This window comes from Hesperophylax consimilis, chromosome 5 (genome assembly GCF_061612785.1).
Source record: "Hesperophylax consimilis isolate HC1 chromosome 5, BYU_Hcon_1.0, whole genome shotgun sequence".
Classification (NCBI taxonomy): Eukaryota; Metazoa; Arthropoda; class Insecta; order Trichoptera; family Limnephilidae; genus Hesperophylax; species Hesperophylax consimilis.
Genome location: NC_142840.1, coordinates 38,632,274 through 38,650,492, shown reverse-complemented (window position 1 = coordinate 38,650,492; position 18,219 = coordinate 38,632,274). Strand labels below are relative to the sequence as shown.

At 34.7% G+C, this 18,219-nt stretch overlaps 1 protein-coding gene across 1 annotated transcript in view; it reads right to left on the bottom strand.

Annotated features, from left to right (window-relative positions):
• LOC149423931 (zonadhesin-like) overlaps window positions 1-18,219 on the bottom strand; it is a 105,837-nt gene that overhangs the window by 37,181 nt on the left and 50,437 nt on the right. The window contains exons 20-27 of the mRNA XM_089631930.1: window positions 17,370-17,534; window positions 16,182-16,355; window positions 15,082-15,255; window positions 13,785-13,958; window positions 12,214-12,381; window positions 10,698-10,907; window positions 9,837-10,027; window positions 2,340-2,529 (exon numbers count right to left, since the gene is read on the bottom strand). Of these exons, the coding sequence (XP_089488056.1) occupies window positions 2,340-2,529; window positions 9,837-10,027; window positions 10,698-10,907; window positions 12,214-12,381; window positions 13,785-13,958; window positions 15,082-15,255; window positions 16,182-16,355; window positions 17,370-17,534 (1,446 nt within the window). The remainder of the gene's footprint in view (window positions 1-2,339; window positions 2,530-9,836; window positions 10,028-10,697; window positions 10,908-12,213; window positions 12,382-13,784; window positions 13,959-15,081; window positions 15,256-16,181; window positions 16,356-17,369; window positions 17,535-18,219) is intronic.

Below are 18,219 nucleotides of genomic sequence, written 5' to 3'. Positions count from 1 at the left end.
CCTTGCACTGAAAAATCTCAAAAACGGGAAAGCACCCGGAATCGATGTCGTTCCGGCTGAACTAATTAAGCCAGCAGGAAAAGGAACCACAGATGCCCTGTTTAAAATGATACAAACCATGTATAAGACTGGAAAGATACCAGAGGATTTCGAGAAATGCCTAATTGTCGCATTACCAAAGAAGGTAGGCACGACGAAATGTGAACAACACAGAACTCTTAGCCTAATATCCCATGCCTCAAAAATATTGACTAATATCATTCTAAAAAGAATCGAACCAAAAGTAGAGAACATCCTTTCCGGAGACCAGTATGACTTTAGAAGAGGTGTAGGAACCAGAAAAGCAATATTGTCGCTACGAATACTACTAAAAAAAAGAATAAAAAGAAACCAAAACACATTCATCGCATTCATAGACCTGGAGAAGGCTTTCGACAAAGTAGAATGGAAAAGACTCTTCCAGATTCTGAAGAGAATTGATATAAAATATACAGATAGACGAATAATCCAGGCGCTATACAAGAATGAGGCCGCTATAATTAGATGTGACAATGAAACAAAAGAAGCCAGTATAAGACAAAGGGTGTGACAGGGATGCTCTCTATCACCTGTTCTATTTAATGCTTATATACAGAGTGCGATTAATGACTTGAGAGAGAGAATGAGTCACAGAAAATGTGTAAAGATACACGGGCGAAGGTGGATATGATAAGGTTTGCTGACGATATTGCTTTGGTTGCTGAAAGCGAAGAAGAACTGCAAGAGGCCTTAACAACCATGCAAAACATTCTTCAAAACAACTACAACATGAAGATAAATAAAGACAAAAAAAGCTGCTGACCGTAGGCCGAACGCAACATCAGATGAGAGTAGAAATGGCAGGAGTTCCACTAAAGAACACCAAGGAGTTTGTCTACCTCGGGAGCAAAATAACATGGGACGGTCGGTCTAAGAGCGAGGTCGACAGCCGTATACATCAGGCTAGGCTTGCATTTAATAAAAGGTCGAAAATAATAGAATCGAATAATATAGACCTAAAACTGAGAATACTCCTCATCAACACCTATGTATGGAGTACCTTGATGTACGGTTGCGAAACATGGTGCCTATCCAAAAGAGATAAACGGAGACTAGAGGTTTTTGAGATGTGGTCCTATAGAATACTGTTAGGAATTTCCTGGAGAGACCATATTACAAATGAGGAGGTCCTCCAAAGAATCGAAGGAGGAAGACACCTGCTCAGGACCTTGTCCGAAAGGCGTGCAAGATGGATCGGCCATGTTATACGACAAGAAGGCCTCTTGCATGTCATAATGGAGGGTATGACCGAGGGGACCAACTCTAGGGGACGCCCACGCCGAGAGTATCTGGAGGACCTGCTGGTGTACGTGCGCTGCTCATCATATGCAGAAGTCAAAAGAGCCGCACAAGACAGGGAAGAATGGAAGAGGAGATTAGACGAAATTGCTGCAAACCAATCCCAGGATTGAAACCAGAGAGAGGAGAGTTAAAGAAGCTTAAAAGCCTTGCTGCTTTTCGTGGGTTATGCCTAAATGCCATAAGAAATAAGTTTTAGATGTAGTGTAAAGTGTCCTTAATCCAATAGAAATGAATAAAAGGTTTATACTTGATGTAAAAATTTAACTAAATAAAAACATACAACAAAAAAAAAAAAATTCTTAAATAAAACATCGCATATTTTACACCATTTTGATTACTGCACTAAATGAGCATTTTTCAAAAATGTTTGCGTAGAACGTGTTTTACAGTATGAGGAGTCGAAGTTGACAAAAAAATACTCATGAATCGGGCAAAAATGTTTTTTTTTTCAAATGCCATCGGCATAGTTAGTTGTATTTTGGACTATGATCGGCTATTCGGGGTTTCGTAGTAAAATCTTAGCAAATCGAATTGTGTACCTGTGGTACTCTATAAACTGATATAAGGGGTTCATTTACTATAAATTCATAAAACTGTCAATATCTCGTAAAACAACGACTTTTTACTCATGTTGTGTTATAATAATAATAAGAGTTTATTCCAGAATGTATGCAGGGGTAGTGCAATGCAATACATTTCATATTTTAAAATAACAGACAAATAATTATAAGAATACACAGATAAGCAATGCGGAATAGAAGTGAAAAATGTGCGAGCAGCCGTTTATAGAGAATATTTGAAAATGATTTTCAGGTCCGTCATGAGTTGGACACAAACCCTCCAAAGGATAAAGTTGAAGTTTGGGGTTATTGCTTTTACTATTTTCAAAAACACAAATGAAAATAAAAAAAGTTTTAGGTCACGAATACATTCCATAAATCAAACTGAGAAACAATTACCACATTCAGCAGGTCCAGTAGATTCAACAACTGCTGATGCAGATGCTTCAGCATTAGCGACAACAAAGTTTAAATTTCCGACAATCAGTAATGCCGAAAGCAAAAACAAATTAGTAGGCCACATATTGCCCGAACTCGTCACTAACCGATAACTGGTAAACAAGAACTGTTCAGCAAAAACAACGAACGGTCGTTATCCGGCTCAAACTGGGATGTGATGAAACAATACTTCCACAGATGATATTAAAAGACCATGACACTTGACTGCCCAAACAACGATGTGCCGTTTTTTCATCACGACCGGTGTTTTTATGTTGTGGATTGAACAATGTAGTCAGGTTTTTATTTGATGGGCTAGAGATTAACCACCTGTACACGGTGTCCAGAAACACAAAGTACAAGACGGACTTTTTTTATTTCAATCCCGAGTTACAAAACTCCTTGTAGGACGAGAGGAACTTACAAAACATAGATGGCGATTAATGGGTACACTTTTAAATTGGTATTGTGATATCAAAAGTTTCACATATGAAACACTACAAAAAAAGCAAAAGGGAGGTTACGTAGAACTAACAAGAAAAAACAAAAAAAGGAAACAGAGAAGGATATACACATAAGCCATATAGAAATATACACATACAGGAGATAGGAAAGGAGAGAGAAAGAAACAAGACAAAATACAACACGACAGGATTTCATATTTTCGTTTTTATATGTTTTAAAGTTTTACACTTAATTTTTTGTATATGATGGCTGTTTTTATACATATCTGGAAGAGAGTTATAGAGTGTGTAGGCAATATAGTTAAGAGATTTTATCCCATATTTCATAATGTGTGTTAGAGGAATGTGGATTTTATTGTTTTCCGAGTATTGTGGTTGTGGAATTCTTGATCGTAAAGTAGCTTGATGTTAGTGAGGGTTGATTGTTGGGTAATTTGTAGGATGGTGCTTTTGATTTCAAGTTTGAATAGATTTAATAGATTTCCTTGACATGTGTGTCCCATAAAAAACCAAGAACATTTCTGAGATTTTGGTTTTGGATCACTTGCAGGTTAGCTATCGGTTTCTTCGAGGCAAAGCCTCAGATACAGCAGACATAGATAGGATAGATATAAAATTACCAAAATACATAATACATCGAAGTTAGTAATTAAATGGGTGGTAATTCTTGAAACCTATATAGTACACCAGTTGTATGGGGGTAATTTTGTCCTCTACGATACTCTTTTTACGATACAATCTGGCCCAAATATTTTGTGTTCGTTTTCTTTTCATGACAGTTGTCACCAATTTTGATAAATGAGGCTGCAATTTTATAATTGATAAACCAAAAGTTTTCATGACAAAAGTAAAAATATTAATATAGTAGCAATATAGATTAAATTAAACAAATTATGACAATGTTTTCAAAATGGTTAAGTCTAAGGAAGTATCATTGATTATTATTAATAGGAACTATCACCACCACTTAATAAAGCAAAATCAAGGTCTTGGTACATACCTAATACTTTTAGCTGCATTAATAAAGTTCTAAAAATGTGAAAAATATTTTTTTAAATGGTAAATACAGACAAAATTTATAACTACTCTACGCAATTTGGGGACATGATAAACATTTTTTCTGTTCGATGTACTGTCCAAACCCGTTTTTTGCAATTTTCGCACAATACTCTCGTTCTTTTACTATGTTCTGCGCAAAATCTACAGCATCCAGTTGTATAAATACTGCCCATATTTGAGTTTATCGCGAATCCAGGTGTTTTCATCGGCGTCAGTGTGGTAGTTGACATTGCCTCATTAGAAGATGAAAAAATACAATCCAAAAGCGTCCAGTTGTTGCCTATGGAATTTGACTCCACTGTTTTCTTTTTTCCATTTTCGACACTTAACTTGGCTGATTCAGTACAAAATACTCATATAAATAAAGTTTTCTTCGACTCCGCTCTTTTATTTTCATATCTGGATACTTTGCGACAGTAATTTATGATGGATTTTGACTAAAAAACTTTTTATAATGTTGCGTATTTGGTTATATTTGATTTCACCATTATTTTAATACTAGGCCCGTTAGCTGATATCTGCTGTATTACGTATTTTTCGGCTTGACCGCTGGTGGCTTTTCGCAATTTCGAGCCGGTCGCAGTGATAAAACTAGTAAATTATAACAAGGGGTAAACAATGAATGAATATCAAGAACAAAACAAGAAGATAAAACAGCGAGTTACCATTTTATGTTTATGGTGGAGGTTGGCGTCTTTGGTATTCCACATTGCAATTACTTCTGTGCAACATACCCTGTAGCATTATTACTTTATTTAATTATACAAAAATGTCAGTTGACTATTATTAACAAATTGATCGGCATTAATTCATAAGCAACCCAAAAATAAACTAATTATAACTATTCTATTTGATTATTGGCTCATTGACTCTCTAGTAGAGTAGAAAACCTAGAACTAAGTACTTGCTTCTGAAAATAGTAATTTTTGATAGAATTCAACCAAGTAGAGTTAAGTACTTGGAAAAGTTAGTTCGGGTAATGGCTTACTGAATGAATCTGATAACAGAGTTGAACGTTCTGAGAGTAACTACTTTATCGTAGGTACTCAAAAGATTTTACCAAGAGCAATTCTTCGAAAACAAATTATTTTTTTCATTCCCCAGGGCAAAGGCAGTTTTTTTGGTATAATGTGCCGATTTGTTTCATCTGATAGTTTCACTCTTTATAAGTGTTTTTTATTCCAATGTAAAACTCAGTGTTTCATTTTTAAAAACCTAAGCTTTTAAAGTTTATTGAACTATTTAAAATATTCGTATTTTGTATGTTTGTAAAGCATCTTCTTCGGGTGGTATTTAACAAGAAAACTTTACCAAGAATTTTTGTAGAATTGAAGCAGGTATTTGTAATAATTAATGTGTTTATATGCATTTTGTTCAATTGCTGTTACGAGTACAAGCGCGCAAATGTTTTTAGTTAATATAATAAATTTATTCGTTTTTGTAAAACTTCTCTATTTATTATGGGCATACCTCTCCTTGGTTTAGCTATAATTTTATTTTATGCAGTTTGAACGTGCCTTAAAGTTAATGTTAAACACGCCACGGTTGACATTTGTAAATGAGAACGGGTCGCTTCCCGGAGCGGCTCGAGAGAAGAGAAGTGTCCGAAGATTTCCGTAGAAAGGGCTGCAACAAAGTAAGTATTCTCGACCTACGGCGAATAGGTTTGGACAAGATAGTAATAATATTTCTCTTGCAAAGTGGAATCATAAGTCAACGGGTTAGCTATGCGTCTCGTGTAATATTATTTTGTAATCCCTTTCGTTGTGGAACATATTTGATATAGACATTATTAGTGTTTTTTCACAGTTTAAAAGTAACATTTTTGTTTATGTATGTTTTTTGTCACTTATTGCGTTATTATCAGATCTGTTATGTAGATTTCTTCTGGTATCCCCATTCTTAGATAAAAAAAATATTCTTTCATATAATAATAATAATCTTTTAAAATGATTGACGTAATAATAAATGTGGAGTATACACGGTGTCCGGAAACTCGTAGTACAAGAGGGAAACTGGAGAATTTACACCACATGGGGAACCCAAAAAAACATAAAGTTTTTTGATTTGAGCATTTTCAAAAAAAAAAAAAAAACCAAAAAAAAATATTTTTCGGCTATTTTAGGGTTAAAGTTTTTTCTGGTGTTTAGGGTTGAATAACAGATGTTTTAACCCTGCAGAGCAGAAATATTTTATGATTACACCGGGTTAAATGAAGGGTGATTTCAAAATAATGCTTCAAATCCGAGTTTCTTCATTTGTTTTACTTTCAAATAGTTTTAATTAGTTGGGTACTTTGATCTTCAGTAATAATTTATAAGAATTTGATTAAAAAATAAAAAATAAAAAATAAAATAAAAATCAACTTCAAACTCGATTTACTCGATAACGAAAGCTCAAATAAAAAAAAATATACTACAAAATCGACTCCAAATGTGATGTAGATTCACCAGTTTCCCGCTTGTACTACGAGTTTCCGGACACCCTGTATAATAAAAGGTTGTAAGAATTGATCTTCTCTATAAATAGGTAAGATACCCACACTTATATAAATTTTATAAATATTAAGTTATAGAGGAATCTCTCGGTGAACCACCGGCACCGGCCGCGCCTGGTCGCTTCTACGAATCGTTCATGCGTTCAGCAGCTCGGCTTTGGAACAATTTCCCGGCCTCTGTGTTTCGTCCCTCCTACAACATGGGTCTCTTCGCGACCCGTGCTCTATCTTTTCTCTCCTAAAAAATATCCTCACACAGCTTTCCCAGAGGTGAAATAGGCCCTGAAGAAAATTATTTTTGTCAGGGCCTCGTGTGGAGTTCTAAAAAACAAAAAATTTTGCTATGACGTTATAGAATATTGTAAATACTGTGTATACATATTAGATATATAAGATTAATACATCATTTTTTACCTTCTTCTCATTTGAAAAGCACAGACAATTGTTTCCGAAACAACCAAGTAACCGGACTTTCTCCCCCCTCATTCCCAATTTCTACCGATTTATAAAAAGTTTCTCGTTAAATCTTCTAAAATCTAAAATCTCTAAGTTTTTAAGTCATAAAAATAATAAAGGTTGTTTTTGAAAATAATATTGCTACAAATTTTGTTGTGCCTGTATATGAAATAAATATACAGGCATAACGAATATACTATATGAAATTTCTTCTATAGAAAAAAATTCAAAATTAAGCACCGAAAATTATCAAAAACACGTTTTTTTCTGTTATTTAATATGTTATAGGCATGAAAAATCACGGTATATCTTTAAATGCATCTAAAGCATTTGTCGAGAGATGTTTTCTCTATTGCAAACGAGTCGTGTTTTATTAAATAGTTTCACAATTTTCGCTTGATTATTATGTTTTTTTAATATTAGCGCGCTCCCTCTAACATTTGTATTTACATATCTCCATTTCAAATCATTTTTGAACGCTTACTACGGGTCCTTAAGCAAACCCATCAGCCATGATTATATAATGAAGCCACGGAATATCTATCAGTCTTTATGTGAAATAATTCCAACCTCGAGTCTTAATATTACATGGGTCCAACCTCCACCCACCCGAGGCCGAAAAGCAAACAATCCTAGCAAAGCTCAGCGAATTGAATAATTTATTTACATTCACAAAATACATAATTTCGTCTTAAGATAATATTCGCCAACGATCTGTTGAAGCATAATTACCTACAATTTCATAAATAATATAAAATATTTTTTTTTGTTTGTTTTTAATCCAGCCCAACTGGGAAATGGTGCAATCCCATTCTGCCATATAACCTAAGATACTTTATATACAATCATCAAATAATAGAAAAATGAAATAAAAAAAGAAAAATGAAATATAGAAGAAAAATACATGAGAGGTATTTTTTTTTCACATTTACCCCACTCATTAACTATTTCATCATTTGGGATGCTGTGTGAAAGGTCTTTTTTTAGGAAAGGTAAGAGAGAAAGTTCTAGGAAGGTAAAAGATATGAGTGTTGGGCAAGGCAAAAGGTCGAGAGACCAGGTGGAGAGGTCAAAGGATCTTCCCGAACCAGCCTCACCCGATTTGTGATTATAATTTAATTTAAATTTAATTCAACTAAAGGGTCGTTGTATCATCCGCATCCATCGGTCGTTGAGTGGAGAGCTGAGCTACTTGGGTGCAGCCACGACCTTGTCGTTAGTTGACTTCCATGTCCTACCCCTGAGGCTGTGTAGTGGGTGGCGAAGTAAGGCGGGGAATGAGTGCACCCTCCCTTCAGTGAACATCATAGAAACACTGCAGTACTATTGAAGTTTCACAAGTTGCCTGTATGCATTGACATAGTTTAGGATTTCACATAGCTTGGCGTCTACAAAAACTGTTTAACTACTAAAGTAATTGTTAAAAATTAGGACTTGTGAACAAAAGTATACCTTAAATAATCCTAGCTTTACTGACCGTGGAGAAGGGATAAACTAGCGCCATCTAGGATCTAAGTCAGCTAATATATATTAACTCAGAGCAAATTCCAACAGTAATAGACCAATTAAATTTTTAAGTGAATCCGTACCACACGAGTTCCAATTGATCGGAGCGAGTAGGATTATGATATCCCTTTTCGGATATGTTGCGAGGCTAAAGAAGGTGTTGATGGGAAGGAGTTGAGGAAGAGAAAGGTGGGGAGTACCTGGTTATTTAAATCCCAAACAGACCAAACAAATGAAATTTGACGGCCTCCGTGGTCGAGGAGTAAGGCTCTTGACTGGCAAACTGAAGGTCACGGGTTTAAATCCCGGCGTGCGCAAGTAAATTTTATTTGATTAAAGTGTGTAATTTCACAAATAACTCATTTAAAATATTATATCATATGTTAACGGCACGTTCCTGAGTGGACGATACTCTCAGTATCGCCCTGGTGGACCACAATTCAGAATTGAAAGGTGGTTTGAAATGGCTTTAGCCGTTTCCCTCCCCACTGCCCATAACATACTCCGATCGGGGATGACATCACACATGTCACACTTGCTCCAGACGATTGGAAGTAGTTAGGAATCTTATGCGGTTTCAAACAACCTATGTATCTACCACAATTACGATAAAATTAAATAAAAATAATCGCGCGATGCAGTATTTAAGCACATGAGAGATTGACATTTGACTTTTAAAATTGATTATATTTTTAACCATTTAATTTAAATTTTGTGGATTAAAAAATATTTCAAAATCGATTTTACCCCAAATTAATTATCATATCACTCAATAAAATGTACATTAGAGACGATTTAACAATATTGCAAAGCAGATAACGCGTTGTTATACCAAGAAAAGTTACTTCTTAAAGTACACATGAGGTGCAAGAACTATACCAAAAAAAACAAAGCGTTTACTCAACCAGTGAACTTTACAAAAACAACAACAAACTTTGGAAGCGCTCGAGATTTATTTATCTCGAGCGCAGTTGGTGTTGATTGCAAGACAAACAAGAATAACGAAAACTTTACAATTCATTGTTTGCATTTCAAAGTCTTTATTTATTTTTAAAAATAATTTAAGTAGTACAATTTTTTATTCGTTAGTAGGTACCATGGCAAAATCAAAATAGGTTAACTTGAATAACGGAAATTAAAATGAATTAAGTTTAATAAAACCAATTTAACAAACTTTATTATACTTTTAATATACAAAAAAAAACATATTCAAAATAAATATATATTTTTAAAAATAAATGAAAGTGGGAAGGTTTAAGATATTGATTTTATTATTACTGAAGGAAAAAATAGACATTCTAAATTAAGATGTCAGTATTTATTTTTGTCCGTGGGTTTTTTATTTTTTTATTAAGTGGATATGATAAGAATCACATTTCAAAATTTATTATGATAGATACTAAATACCATGGGTTTACATAATTTGAAAATATTTTTTTTGATGTTGAAATAATATAAGGAACATTATTTTTTTGGAGTGTATTTACAACATTCCGACACAGCAACACAACTATTGTCTGTATCGTTCTTCTTCAAGAATCCCTTTTTGCATTGGCAACCCTTGGCAGGACACTTCCTCTTGCAAGGGATGAATTTAGGGTTGGCGCAAGTGCCGCCTGGGCAACAGTTAGGGTTGTCAACCAGCTCCGAGTTGCAGTCAGTACAGCCTAAAAAAAAAACAGAATTTTCAGTTAAATTTTTTTAATCTATCGCACCTTTATGATGTAGACTATATATGTAACAATTATAACAGGTTTTTTATTATTTTCCCTTTTTTGTAGCAAATAAATAAAATGATATCCTCACTGGGATCTCATGTGCTGAGTATTTCATTTAAATATTATTTAAATTTAATAGTACGGATAATATAAAGTAATTATAAATATATTACACGGTGTTATTTTGTTCAGTTGAGTGGTTTCGGTTTCAGCCTGTATTTGGTTTCAGTAGGTGTACGAATATTTCTGATCGTCCTGTTTTGTATTCAGCTTTACATTTGAGGTTTTAAAGACAGTGGGATTTTGTTGTAGAGTTTATTACCATAGAATAGGAAGTTTTTTACCCAATGTAGTTTTTGTAGTAGTTTGTTAAATATCTTTTTGAACCTGAGATCTAGTGTAAGAATGTACTGTCGTATATTTTGTATAGAGACAGTCCGAGGTATTTAAATTATTTATTCTAATAATTTCTCTATATATCCCATATGTATTTAGGTACCCGTATGATTTTCCTTAAATGATTTATCCGTACATATTTATTGTACCCATATGATTTATTTTAATTTTGGTGTTTTAACTATTCTGGTGGTTGATTGTTAATAATACTAGATAAACTTACATTTTCCTGGAAGAACGCACTGTTTCTTACTGTCCCTGACATAACCAGCCTTACATCTGCAGGCGGGATTGCATTTGGGGCCCGCTGCGGACGAACACGCCAGTTGATCCAAAGCCAGAAGACTCGTGCAAGAAGGTTCTGCGGGGCAGGTCGGGGGGCAAGCCAAGTATTCCTCGTTCAATGCGCACTTCTTTGGCGGCGGGGTTTTTGCTGTATAAGGAATAAAAACAATTAAAAATAATTCAAAAGCCAGAGATGCCAAGAGCGTAATTGTGGTTTTGAACCAGTGACCCAATTCAATTTTTTTGAAAAGTGTACTTTTATATATTCAGTATTATTATTATAATATTTATAAAAACAAACAGTTAATTTGTTTTTGAAAATCTGCTGTGTTATTATTTTTATTTCTGCTTTAATTCTTTCTGAGGGCATTAAAGCAAAACAGCTTATACGTGAGATAATGTCCTTACCATATGGACTATTTGTAGTATTCGGACATTTCGCAAGAGATACCCAAATTACCGAGAGCTTTCTGAACGCTGGGCGAATGGCCACATGACCGCAGGGTTGCTAATTCGTTAGGTATTCCACAAATTGCGGGGAATTCCGAAGATTTTTCCAGAATTCGTTATTTTGCGGGAAGAACCTTTTTGTGGGGAAATGCGGAAAGTCTATATATATGTTAAGTCTATCTTAACACATTGAAAAAATATATTCACAATAATTGTGCAAATGTACAATAATTTTATTTTCTTCAGCAGCAAACCTCCAAACAGATTTATTTTTAAAGCCTGAACGAAAAAGAATATCCGAAAATGGCAAGATAATTACAAAATTATGTTAATTTTGATTTAATATAGCGATAGGTCTAGCGGAGACAAAAATTTATTTAGGGAAAAGGGAAATTGCACAAAAATCTAGGGAAATTCTGAAATATTGTAATATTGTGGGGAATTATTGTTTTCTGATATTCTGGGGAATCCAGTACCGAGCATTCGAGAGAAGGTACCCCAAACAAACCCACTATGAAATATAAGAAATTTTCGGTCTGAAATCTAGGGAAATAAAAATTTTAAACTATCACTGCTCTGGAGGTAGAATTAAATATGAAACTTGTGGGTAATTATTTTTTTGTGGATATTTGAAGCATCTTTTGTGGGTATTTTAACATATGCATCGGCAACCCTTCTTGATGTCGCTCATAGCGGTCTATTAATTTCACTCTTTCACCGTTGTATTAACTAAACAACCGGTCTAATTGATATCAATAATAATTAAATTAATAGAAGTGTATGCCATTCTCTAATCACAAACGCAATTATTTCATTACTAGAAGTGAATAGGTATCCAAGAAATATGAAGATATACGACAATCGAGAACTGTTAGAAAAAATTATGATTAAATTTGAGAAGTGTTATTTACATATTTTATTCCTTAAACTTTGGACAACATCACGATGGGATCTCTCAAATAGAATACTAAAATTGTTTCATAAACTTGATATTCCAAACTTACGGCAATCTGCGAGGAGAATGCAGTTTCCGTTGTTGAGGATATATCCATCCTTGCAGGCGCAGCCGGGGAAACATTCCTTTGTACAGAGCGGAAATCTATTGTCACAAGTTGGTGGGCATCGCGTTCCGCAAGACTTGTACACTTGATTGGCCTTCGTGCATTTAGGAGCTGGAAAACAGTCAAAATTATGCTTTACTACGTCGAGTACATTTTCATAGGCAAAAGTTAATTTATCTTGCTATTATTTTTTGTTTGTTTGATTTGACACGTAAGTATTGTTTTTGATAGATTTAGCATTTTTGAAGGCCTAACACACCTCCCTGCAATCGGAAGCGATTTAGGGAGATTAGTTCTGGGAGTAAAATTGACGTCTTCTGTACACACCCGCCCCATGCCGCTAGGTGAAACTGGTCGTGCAGCAAAGCGCTTGTCGATCAAGATGGCGCTAATACTTTCCAAAGATCAGAAAATATATATTTGGTGACTCAACGCTAGCCGATCTTAAATTGTGGGTGGCCGGTCCTGATTTGGGAGCTAGACCCGATTTGTCTACTCTCGCAGTGATCAAGGAAGCGATCTAGTGCACTCCCCACCACTGTTCCGATGTTGCTTCCGATTGCAGGAAGTTGTGTAAGGCCTATTATGTTAAACTTTTATTGCTATTATTGCGAACAACCCCTCGTCGATGCTTTTTTAAAAATAAATCTGTTAGAATTTCACTTTTTTCTTGAATGAATATATGAATGAAGTGGAAACTAACCCACTTTCCGACAACAGACAAAGCTGAAACTCGGCACATACTCATTTTCGATGACAATGCATTGTATCAATGGGATCAATTTGATGGGGTTCACACATACACGTATTTTTCTGAAATTGAATGACATTTTAGTATTTTTTTTTTTTTTTTATTTTTTTTTTTATTGTTTTTGTGTTTAGTTCGTAGAACTCCATTTAATTTTTTTATAAATTTAATTTAGATTAAATTTGATAATATTATTATTAAGTTCTGCAAGTGTTTTAGTTTTTTATTATTGTGACAGCTGTTTCGGCTTACAAGGCCATTTTCAAACTGTGGTTAGTCCACATTGAGACGACGTTTTTATACTATTTCAAATGTAAATTTTGAAGGTGCATACATTGATTTATTACTGGTTACACCGATGACATGATCTATTGTTGGTTAAACCAATCTATGTTTTCCCCTCAGTAAATGGTAATGGGTTCTTAATTATTTACTAATGACTTTATTGCTATGAATTATTTGGGTTAGACATTTTAGTAGTTTATATACGAAATAAATGTAGGTCCTACCCCATTGGGATTTGGCTCAGATTTTGGCATGATTTACTCCAACTTCTGGGGAGGAAGATTTAAACCTCAATCAAACCAACAAAAACATTAAGTTTTAAAAAAAATTTCAAAAGTTCATAACAGTTTATAGCCAGTCCCTAAAGAGGTAGTTTCAATCCTCATCAGACCAAAATATAAAAAAAATATATGTATTTTAGTAATAATAGTTTTACGGGTTGATTTAGTTCGTCTAATAAATATATGTTTGTTCCACTTACGGCACTCTTCGGGTAGACTGCAAATTCCATTATTCCTAACATATCCTTCCTTACAGAAACACCCAATTCGGCACACCGCGGCGCAAGCGAAAGATAAGTCTTTATTTTCACAGGTTTTTTCACAGCTTCCGCATTCAGTGTATTCTTCGTTCGGGCCGGGACAAGTATTAGCGGCTAGAAGATCAATATAATAATTTTTTTATTTTATTTAACAACAAAATAAGTTTATAATGTTTTCCACGCTAAGATTGGGGGATATTTTACAAAGATTGGAAATATTTTGTCAATTACAGCATTTTAAACAAGATACAAAACAAATAAAAATAAAACAAAGAAGGATTGCAACCATTGTTATTGGTGTGTTGGGCCGGGGTGATTTTTTTTAAATTTTATAATCCCCATTATATTTAATCATTGACTCTATTCCAAATGAAAAAATATATATAAATATATTGTTGTGTGACGGTGTCTTCAGGTGGTTCGATTAACCTTAAAATTACAAAAAAAGATTTTTTACATGTCACTAGAGCTCCTCACAGAGGGCTATTCAAGTAAATTTTATTGTTATTATTTGTGGTGACGCGTTTTAGACTATTGTTCCTCGCTCTTACAATTATTTATAGTGTATACAGTTAAAAAGAACAGTCGCAAATTTTCATAGAAATGAAACTCAAAATCAATTCCGTGCATATATTTCTTGATGCCACACTTATTTACTTTAAAATGCTTAACACGAGAAAAGATTTGTCGAGTCCTGTGTTTGGTCGACCAAAGCAGCTTAAATACAACATGTAAATAAATTATAAAGCACCATTTGTGGGAGAAAAACGAGTTTTTATTCGTGAATAACGGAAAAGGGGTTTCAATTAAAGAAATTTGAGAAATATTAGCAAAAGATAGAAAACTTGTGGGAAAAGCTTATATTCCTGTCGTAAGCCATCAACTTTGTAATTGATTTGCGTGCGTGTATTGTTCTAATACTAGTATATTGTGAGGTGTTAAATATTCCTGTAGAGGAAAATTTTTATTTAATTTAAATTTAGTTTTTGTGTTGTCAGTACTGGGAATTTTATAAATAGCCATGGCACTACTAAAAAGTAACAGTTTAAATTATACTTCCATGGAACGGCGTCATTGGTTGAAAAACAGAAACGGTGATCTTTGTCCAAATATGGACAGCGCCCTTGAGGTGATTTTGAACAAAAACGGCGCTATACAAATCATCAAAATATTATTATTATTATAAAGATTTAAAGGTTTTTCGGAGGTAGGTATAAAATAACATAATAATACTAACGACACTCAGACTCCAAAATGCAGGTATCATCTGTATCACTCTTCTTCAGGTAGCCAGGCTTACAGGCGCAACCCTTGAGGCATATGCGTGGGCAGATTGGGTTCTTTTTGGAACAACTTCCAACACATGGCTTACAGTCAGTATAGTATTGCTGATTGGGCTTCGGGCATTTGGCTGCAGCAAATAGAAAAAAATACGATTAGCTAATCACACCTGCGTTAGACAATGAATCGCATAGATACTGACGTACATAGGTACTGCAGCCCAGAGAACAATTTATTGGATAGCCAATACCCCTGCCATGGGTCACCCCAAGGGGTTCACTACGTTTAGCAGCTTAGCAGTGTTGCCCGGGTGAGAGGTGAGGTTTGTCCAGGTCTTTGCGGTGGATGCGTTAGCCCACATACTGCATGGTGGGCCGGATCGGAAGAGAGTGGTTGAGGGAGACCTTTGGACTATTCTAGTCGGACCCCATCGCCTTGCACCGCAGTGGTAGCGTCGTATTTAGATTTCCGTCACTCTTGGACACATTGATCCCAGACTCCTACCCACCCGTTTCCAAAGAAAAAACTTCCTTAACTTCTACTCCTTCATTTTCTTTAAAAGACTCCCACGCATCAACCTCAAAGACGACAAAGGCCCTGAGGGAATCTTTTTTCTTCAGGCTGTGTCGAGCTAATATAAAAATCAATAACCATGAACTAGAAAATTAGACTGCTTGAAACCATCGTAAGCTTATGTGCGTTTAAAGACTGTGATAGGTTGGAAATTATGAAAGAATATCACATGAGAGTTTACTGACATTTATGACGAAGTAGGTATTCCATTTCAAGGATTTTTCCAAGCAGAATTTAAAGACCTGAGGGATAGAAATGAATGATGAGCAACTGGATCAAATGGAGAACATTAATTGTGAAATAGGCCTCCCTAGGATAAAGCGGCATGATGATGAAATTATCATGCCTTTAAAACATACAGATAATAAGTTAAAAATCCATATACCTACAAAATCTAATCCTATTCTGACCAATATTGCATAATGTATTGCCAGGAAAAGTATTAAAGCATTGAGTGTTTCTGTGATTTCCCAAGATACTTACGTGGGCACTGCTTGACGGGAATGCATACGTTTTTAATGTCTCTAGCGTAGCCATCAATACAGTAACACATATCGTTGCATGTGACGTTGATTATAGGGCAGACGTCTCCGAGTGTAGCGCAGGTAGTATCGCAAGCAGAGCCACATGCAAACACTTCGTTGGCCCCACATTTGGCTAAAACAAATCGAGAGTAATGTAGTTATTAGTTATAATGCAATCCACGCAATTGTCCAAACCTCAGTTCTCATAGTGGAATTGCCAGTTGATGTTTCAATTACCATTGAAAAAAATACCACTCATTGATTGACGCTGATAATGAGATAATCACGTGAGCACTGCTTGATGGGGATACAAACATTTGTCTTGTCTTTGGCATAACTTTCGACGCAATAGCACTTGTCGTTACATTTCTCACATTTTTCACAGGAAGAGACATGGGCAAATGATCAATTTGGTAGGTGGGTATGGGTGTGGGTACCACCGCTCCTTTTATTGGAAAACCAACACCTCTGCCATAGGACACCCCAACTGGTCCGCTACATTTGACTTCTCCAACTCTCGACCCATCACCTTGCGTCGCAGCGGATGGGATATATTCATATATCCGTCACTCATGAACACACTGATCCCTAGATTCCTACCCAACTCTTATACCTTTTACCCTCTATGTGGGGTCGATGTAATATAAATATATATATATTAACACCTCATATATTAAAAAAACATATTGCAACTCACCATTTATGGCAAGTGTGGAATGCGTTATAAAATTATATTTGTTTGGAGTGCAACGTTTAACGCGGAGTTACAGATATTTTACTGATTTGACAGATATATGAAAAATATTTTTGCAAAAACTGTCAATATTTTAATCCTTCGGCTGTGTAAACAATATGTATATATCTTGTCATGATCTTTTTTTATGTCAGTTTCTATATTAGTAATGTTTTCACGTACACGGCCGTTTATCAATTGAATAAAATTTTCACCTTGTTTTTTAGTAAGATCTTCAGTGTCGTTCACGCGCATTATTACTATTGCAAATCGCATGGGGCCATCGGGGATAGGCATTTTCTAAACCTACACACAAACGCTTGACTTCCATTGGCTCCGTCTCTTTAATAGTCCGCACAGTTGGCATTTTTATTTGTAGAGCCTGAAGTAAATAATTTGGTTCTGCGTACTTACGACAATTGTTAACGGGAATACATGGTCCATTGTGACGAATATATCCATCTGCACAGAAGCAACCCGAGACGCATTCCTTGGTACAGATCGGGTTTTTTAAGGCGCAAGAAGCCGGACACCTTGTTCCACACTCCTTAAATACTTCATTGGCCTTGCATTTTGGAGCTGAAAATATTGTATTACTTCAGAGTTTTACATAATGAATAATAAAATGTTATTGGTAAAAGTATTCCATTTATGTATTTAAATTAATGTATATTTTTCAAGTTTAATAATAACATCTGTGAGAAGTCAGAACTGAATAATTCTTCCACATTTTTAACAAAATTCTTCTTTCTGCCCCATTACCTATTCAAACCAGCAAAGTTATAATCTCACACAAGGCATATTCACAAGCATGATCAAATTTACATGATGAATTTTACAATCATTTTTATTATTACTTTTTTAATGTAATTTGATATAACTTACCTGCGTTTTCAAATTTCCTTCCTTTTATTTATGATGTTCATAAGACCTTACCCATTTTTTTTATTTCTGATGTTCATAAGACCTTACCCATTTTTTTTATTTCTGATGTTCATAAGACCTTACCCATTTTTTTATTTCTGATGTTCATAAGACCTTACCCATTTTTTTTATTTCTGATGTTCATAAGACCTTACCCATTTTTTTTTATTTCTAATGTTCATAAGACCTTACCCATTTTTTGTATTTCTGATGTTCATAAGACCTTACCCATTTTTTGTATTTCTGATGTTCATAAGACCTTACCCATTTTTTTTACTTCTGGTGTTCAAGACCTTACCCATTTTTTGTGTTTGTTACTTCCGATAATATATTAAATAAG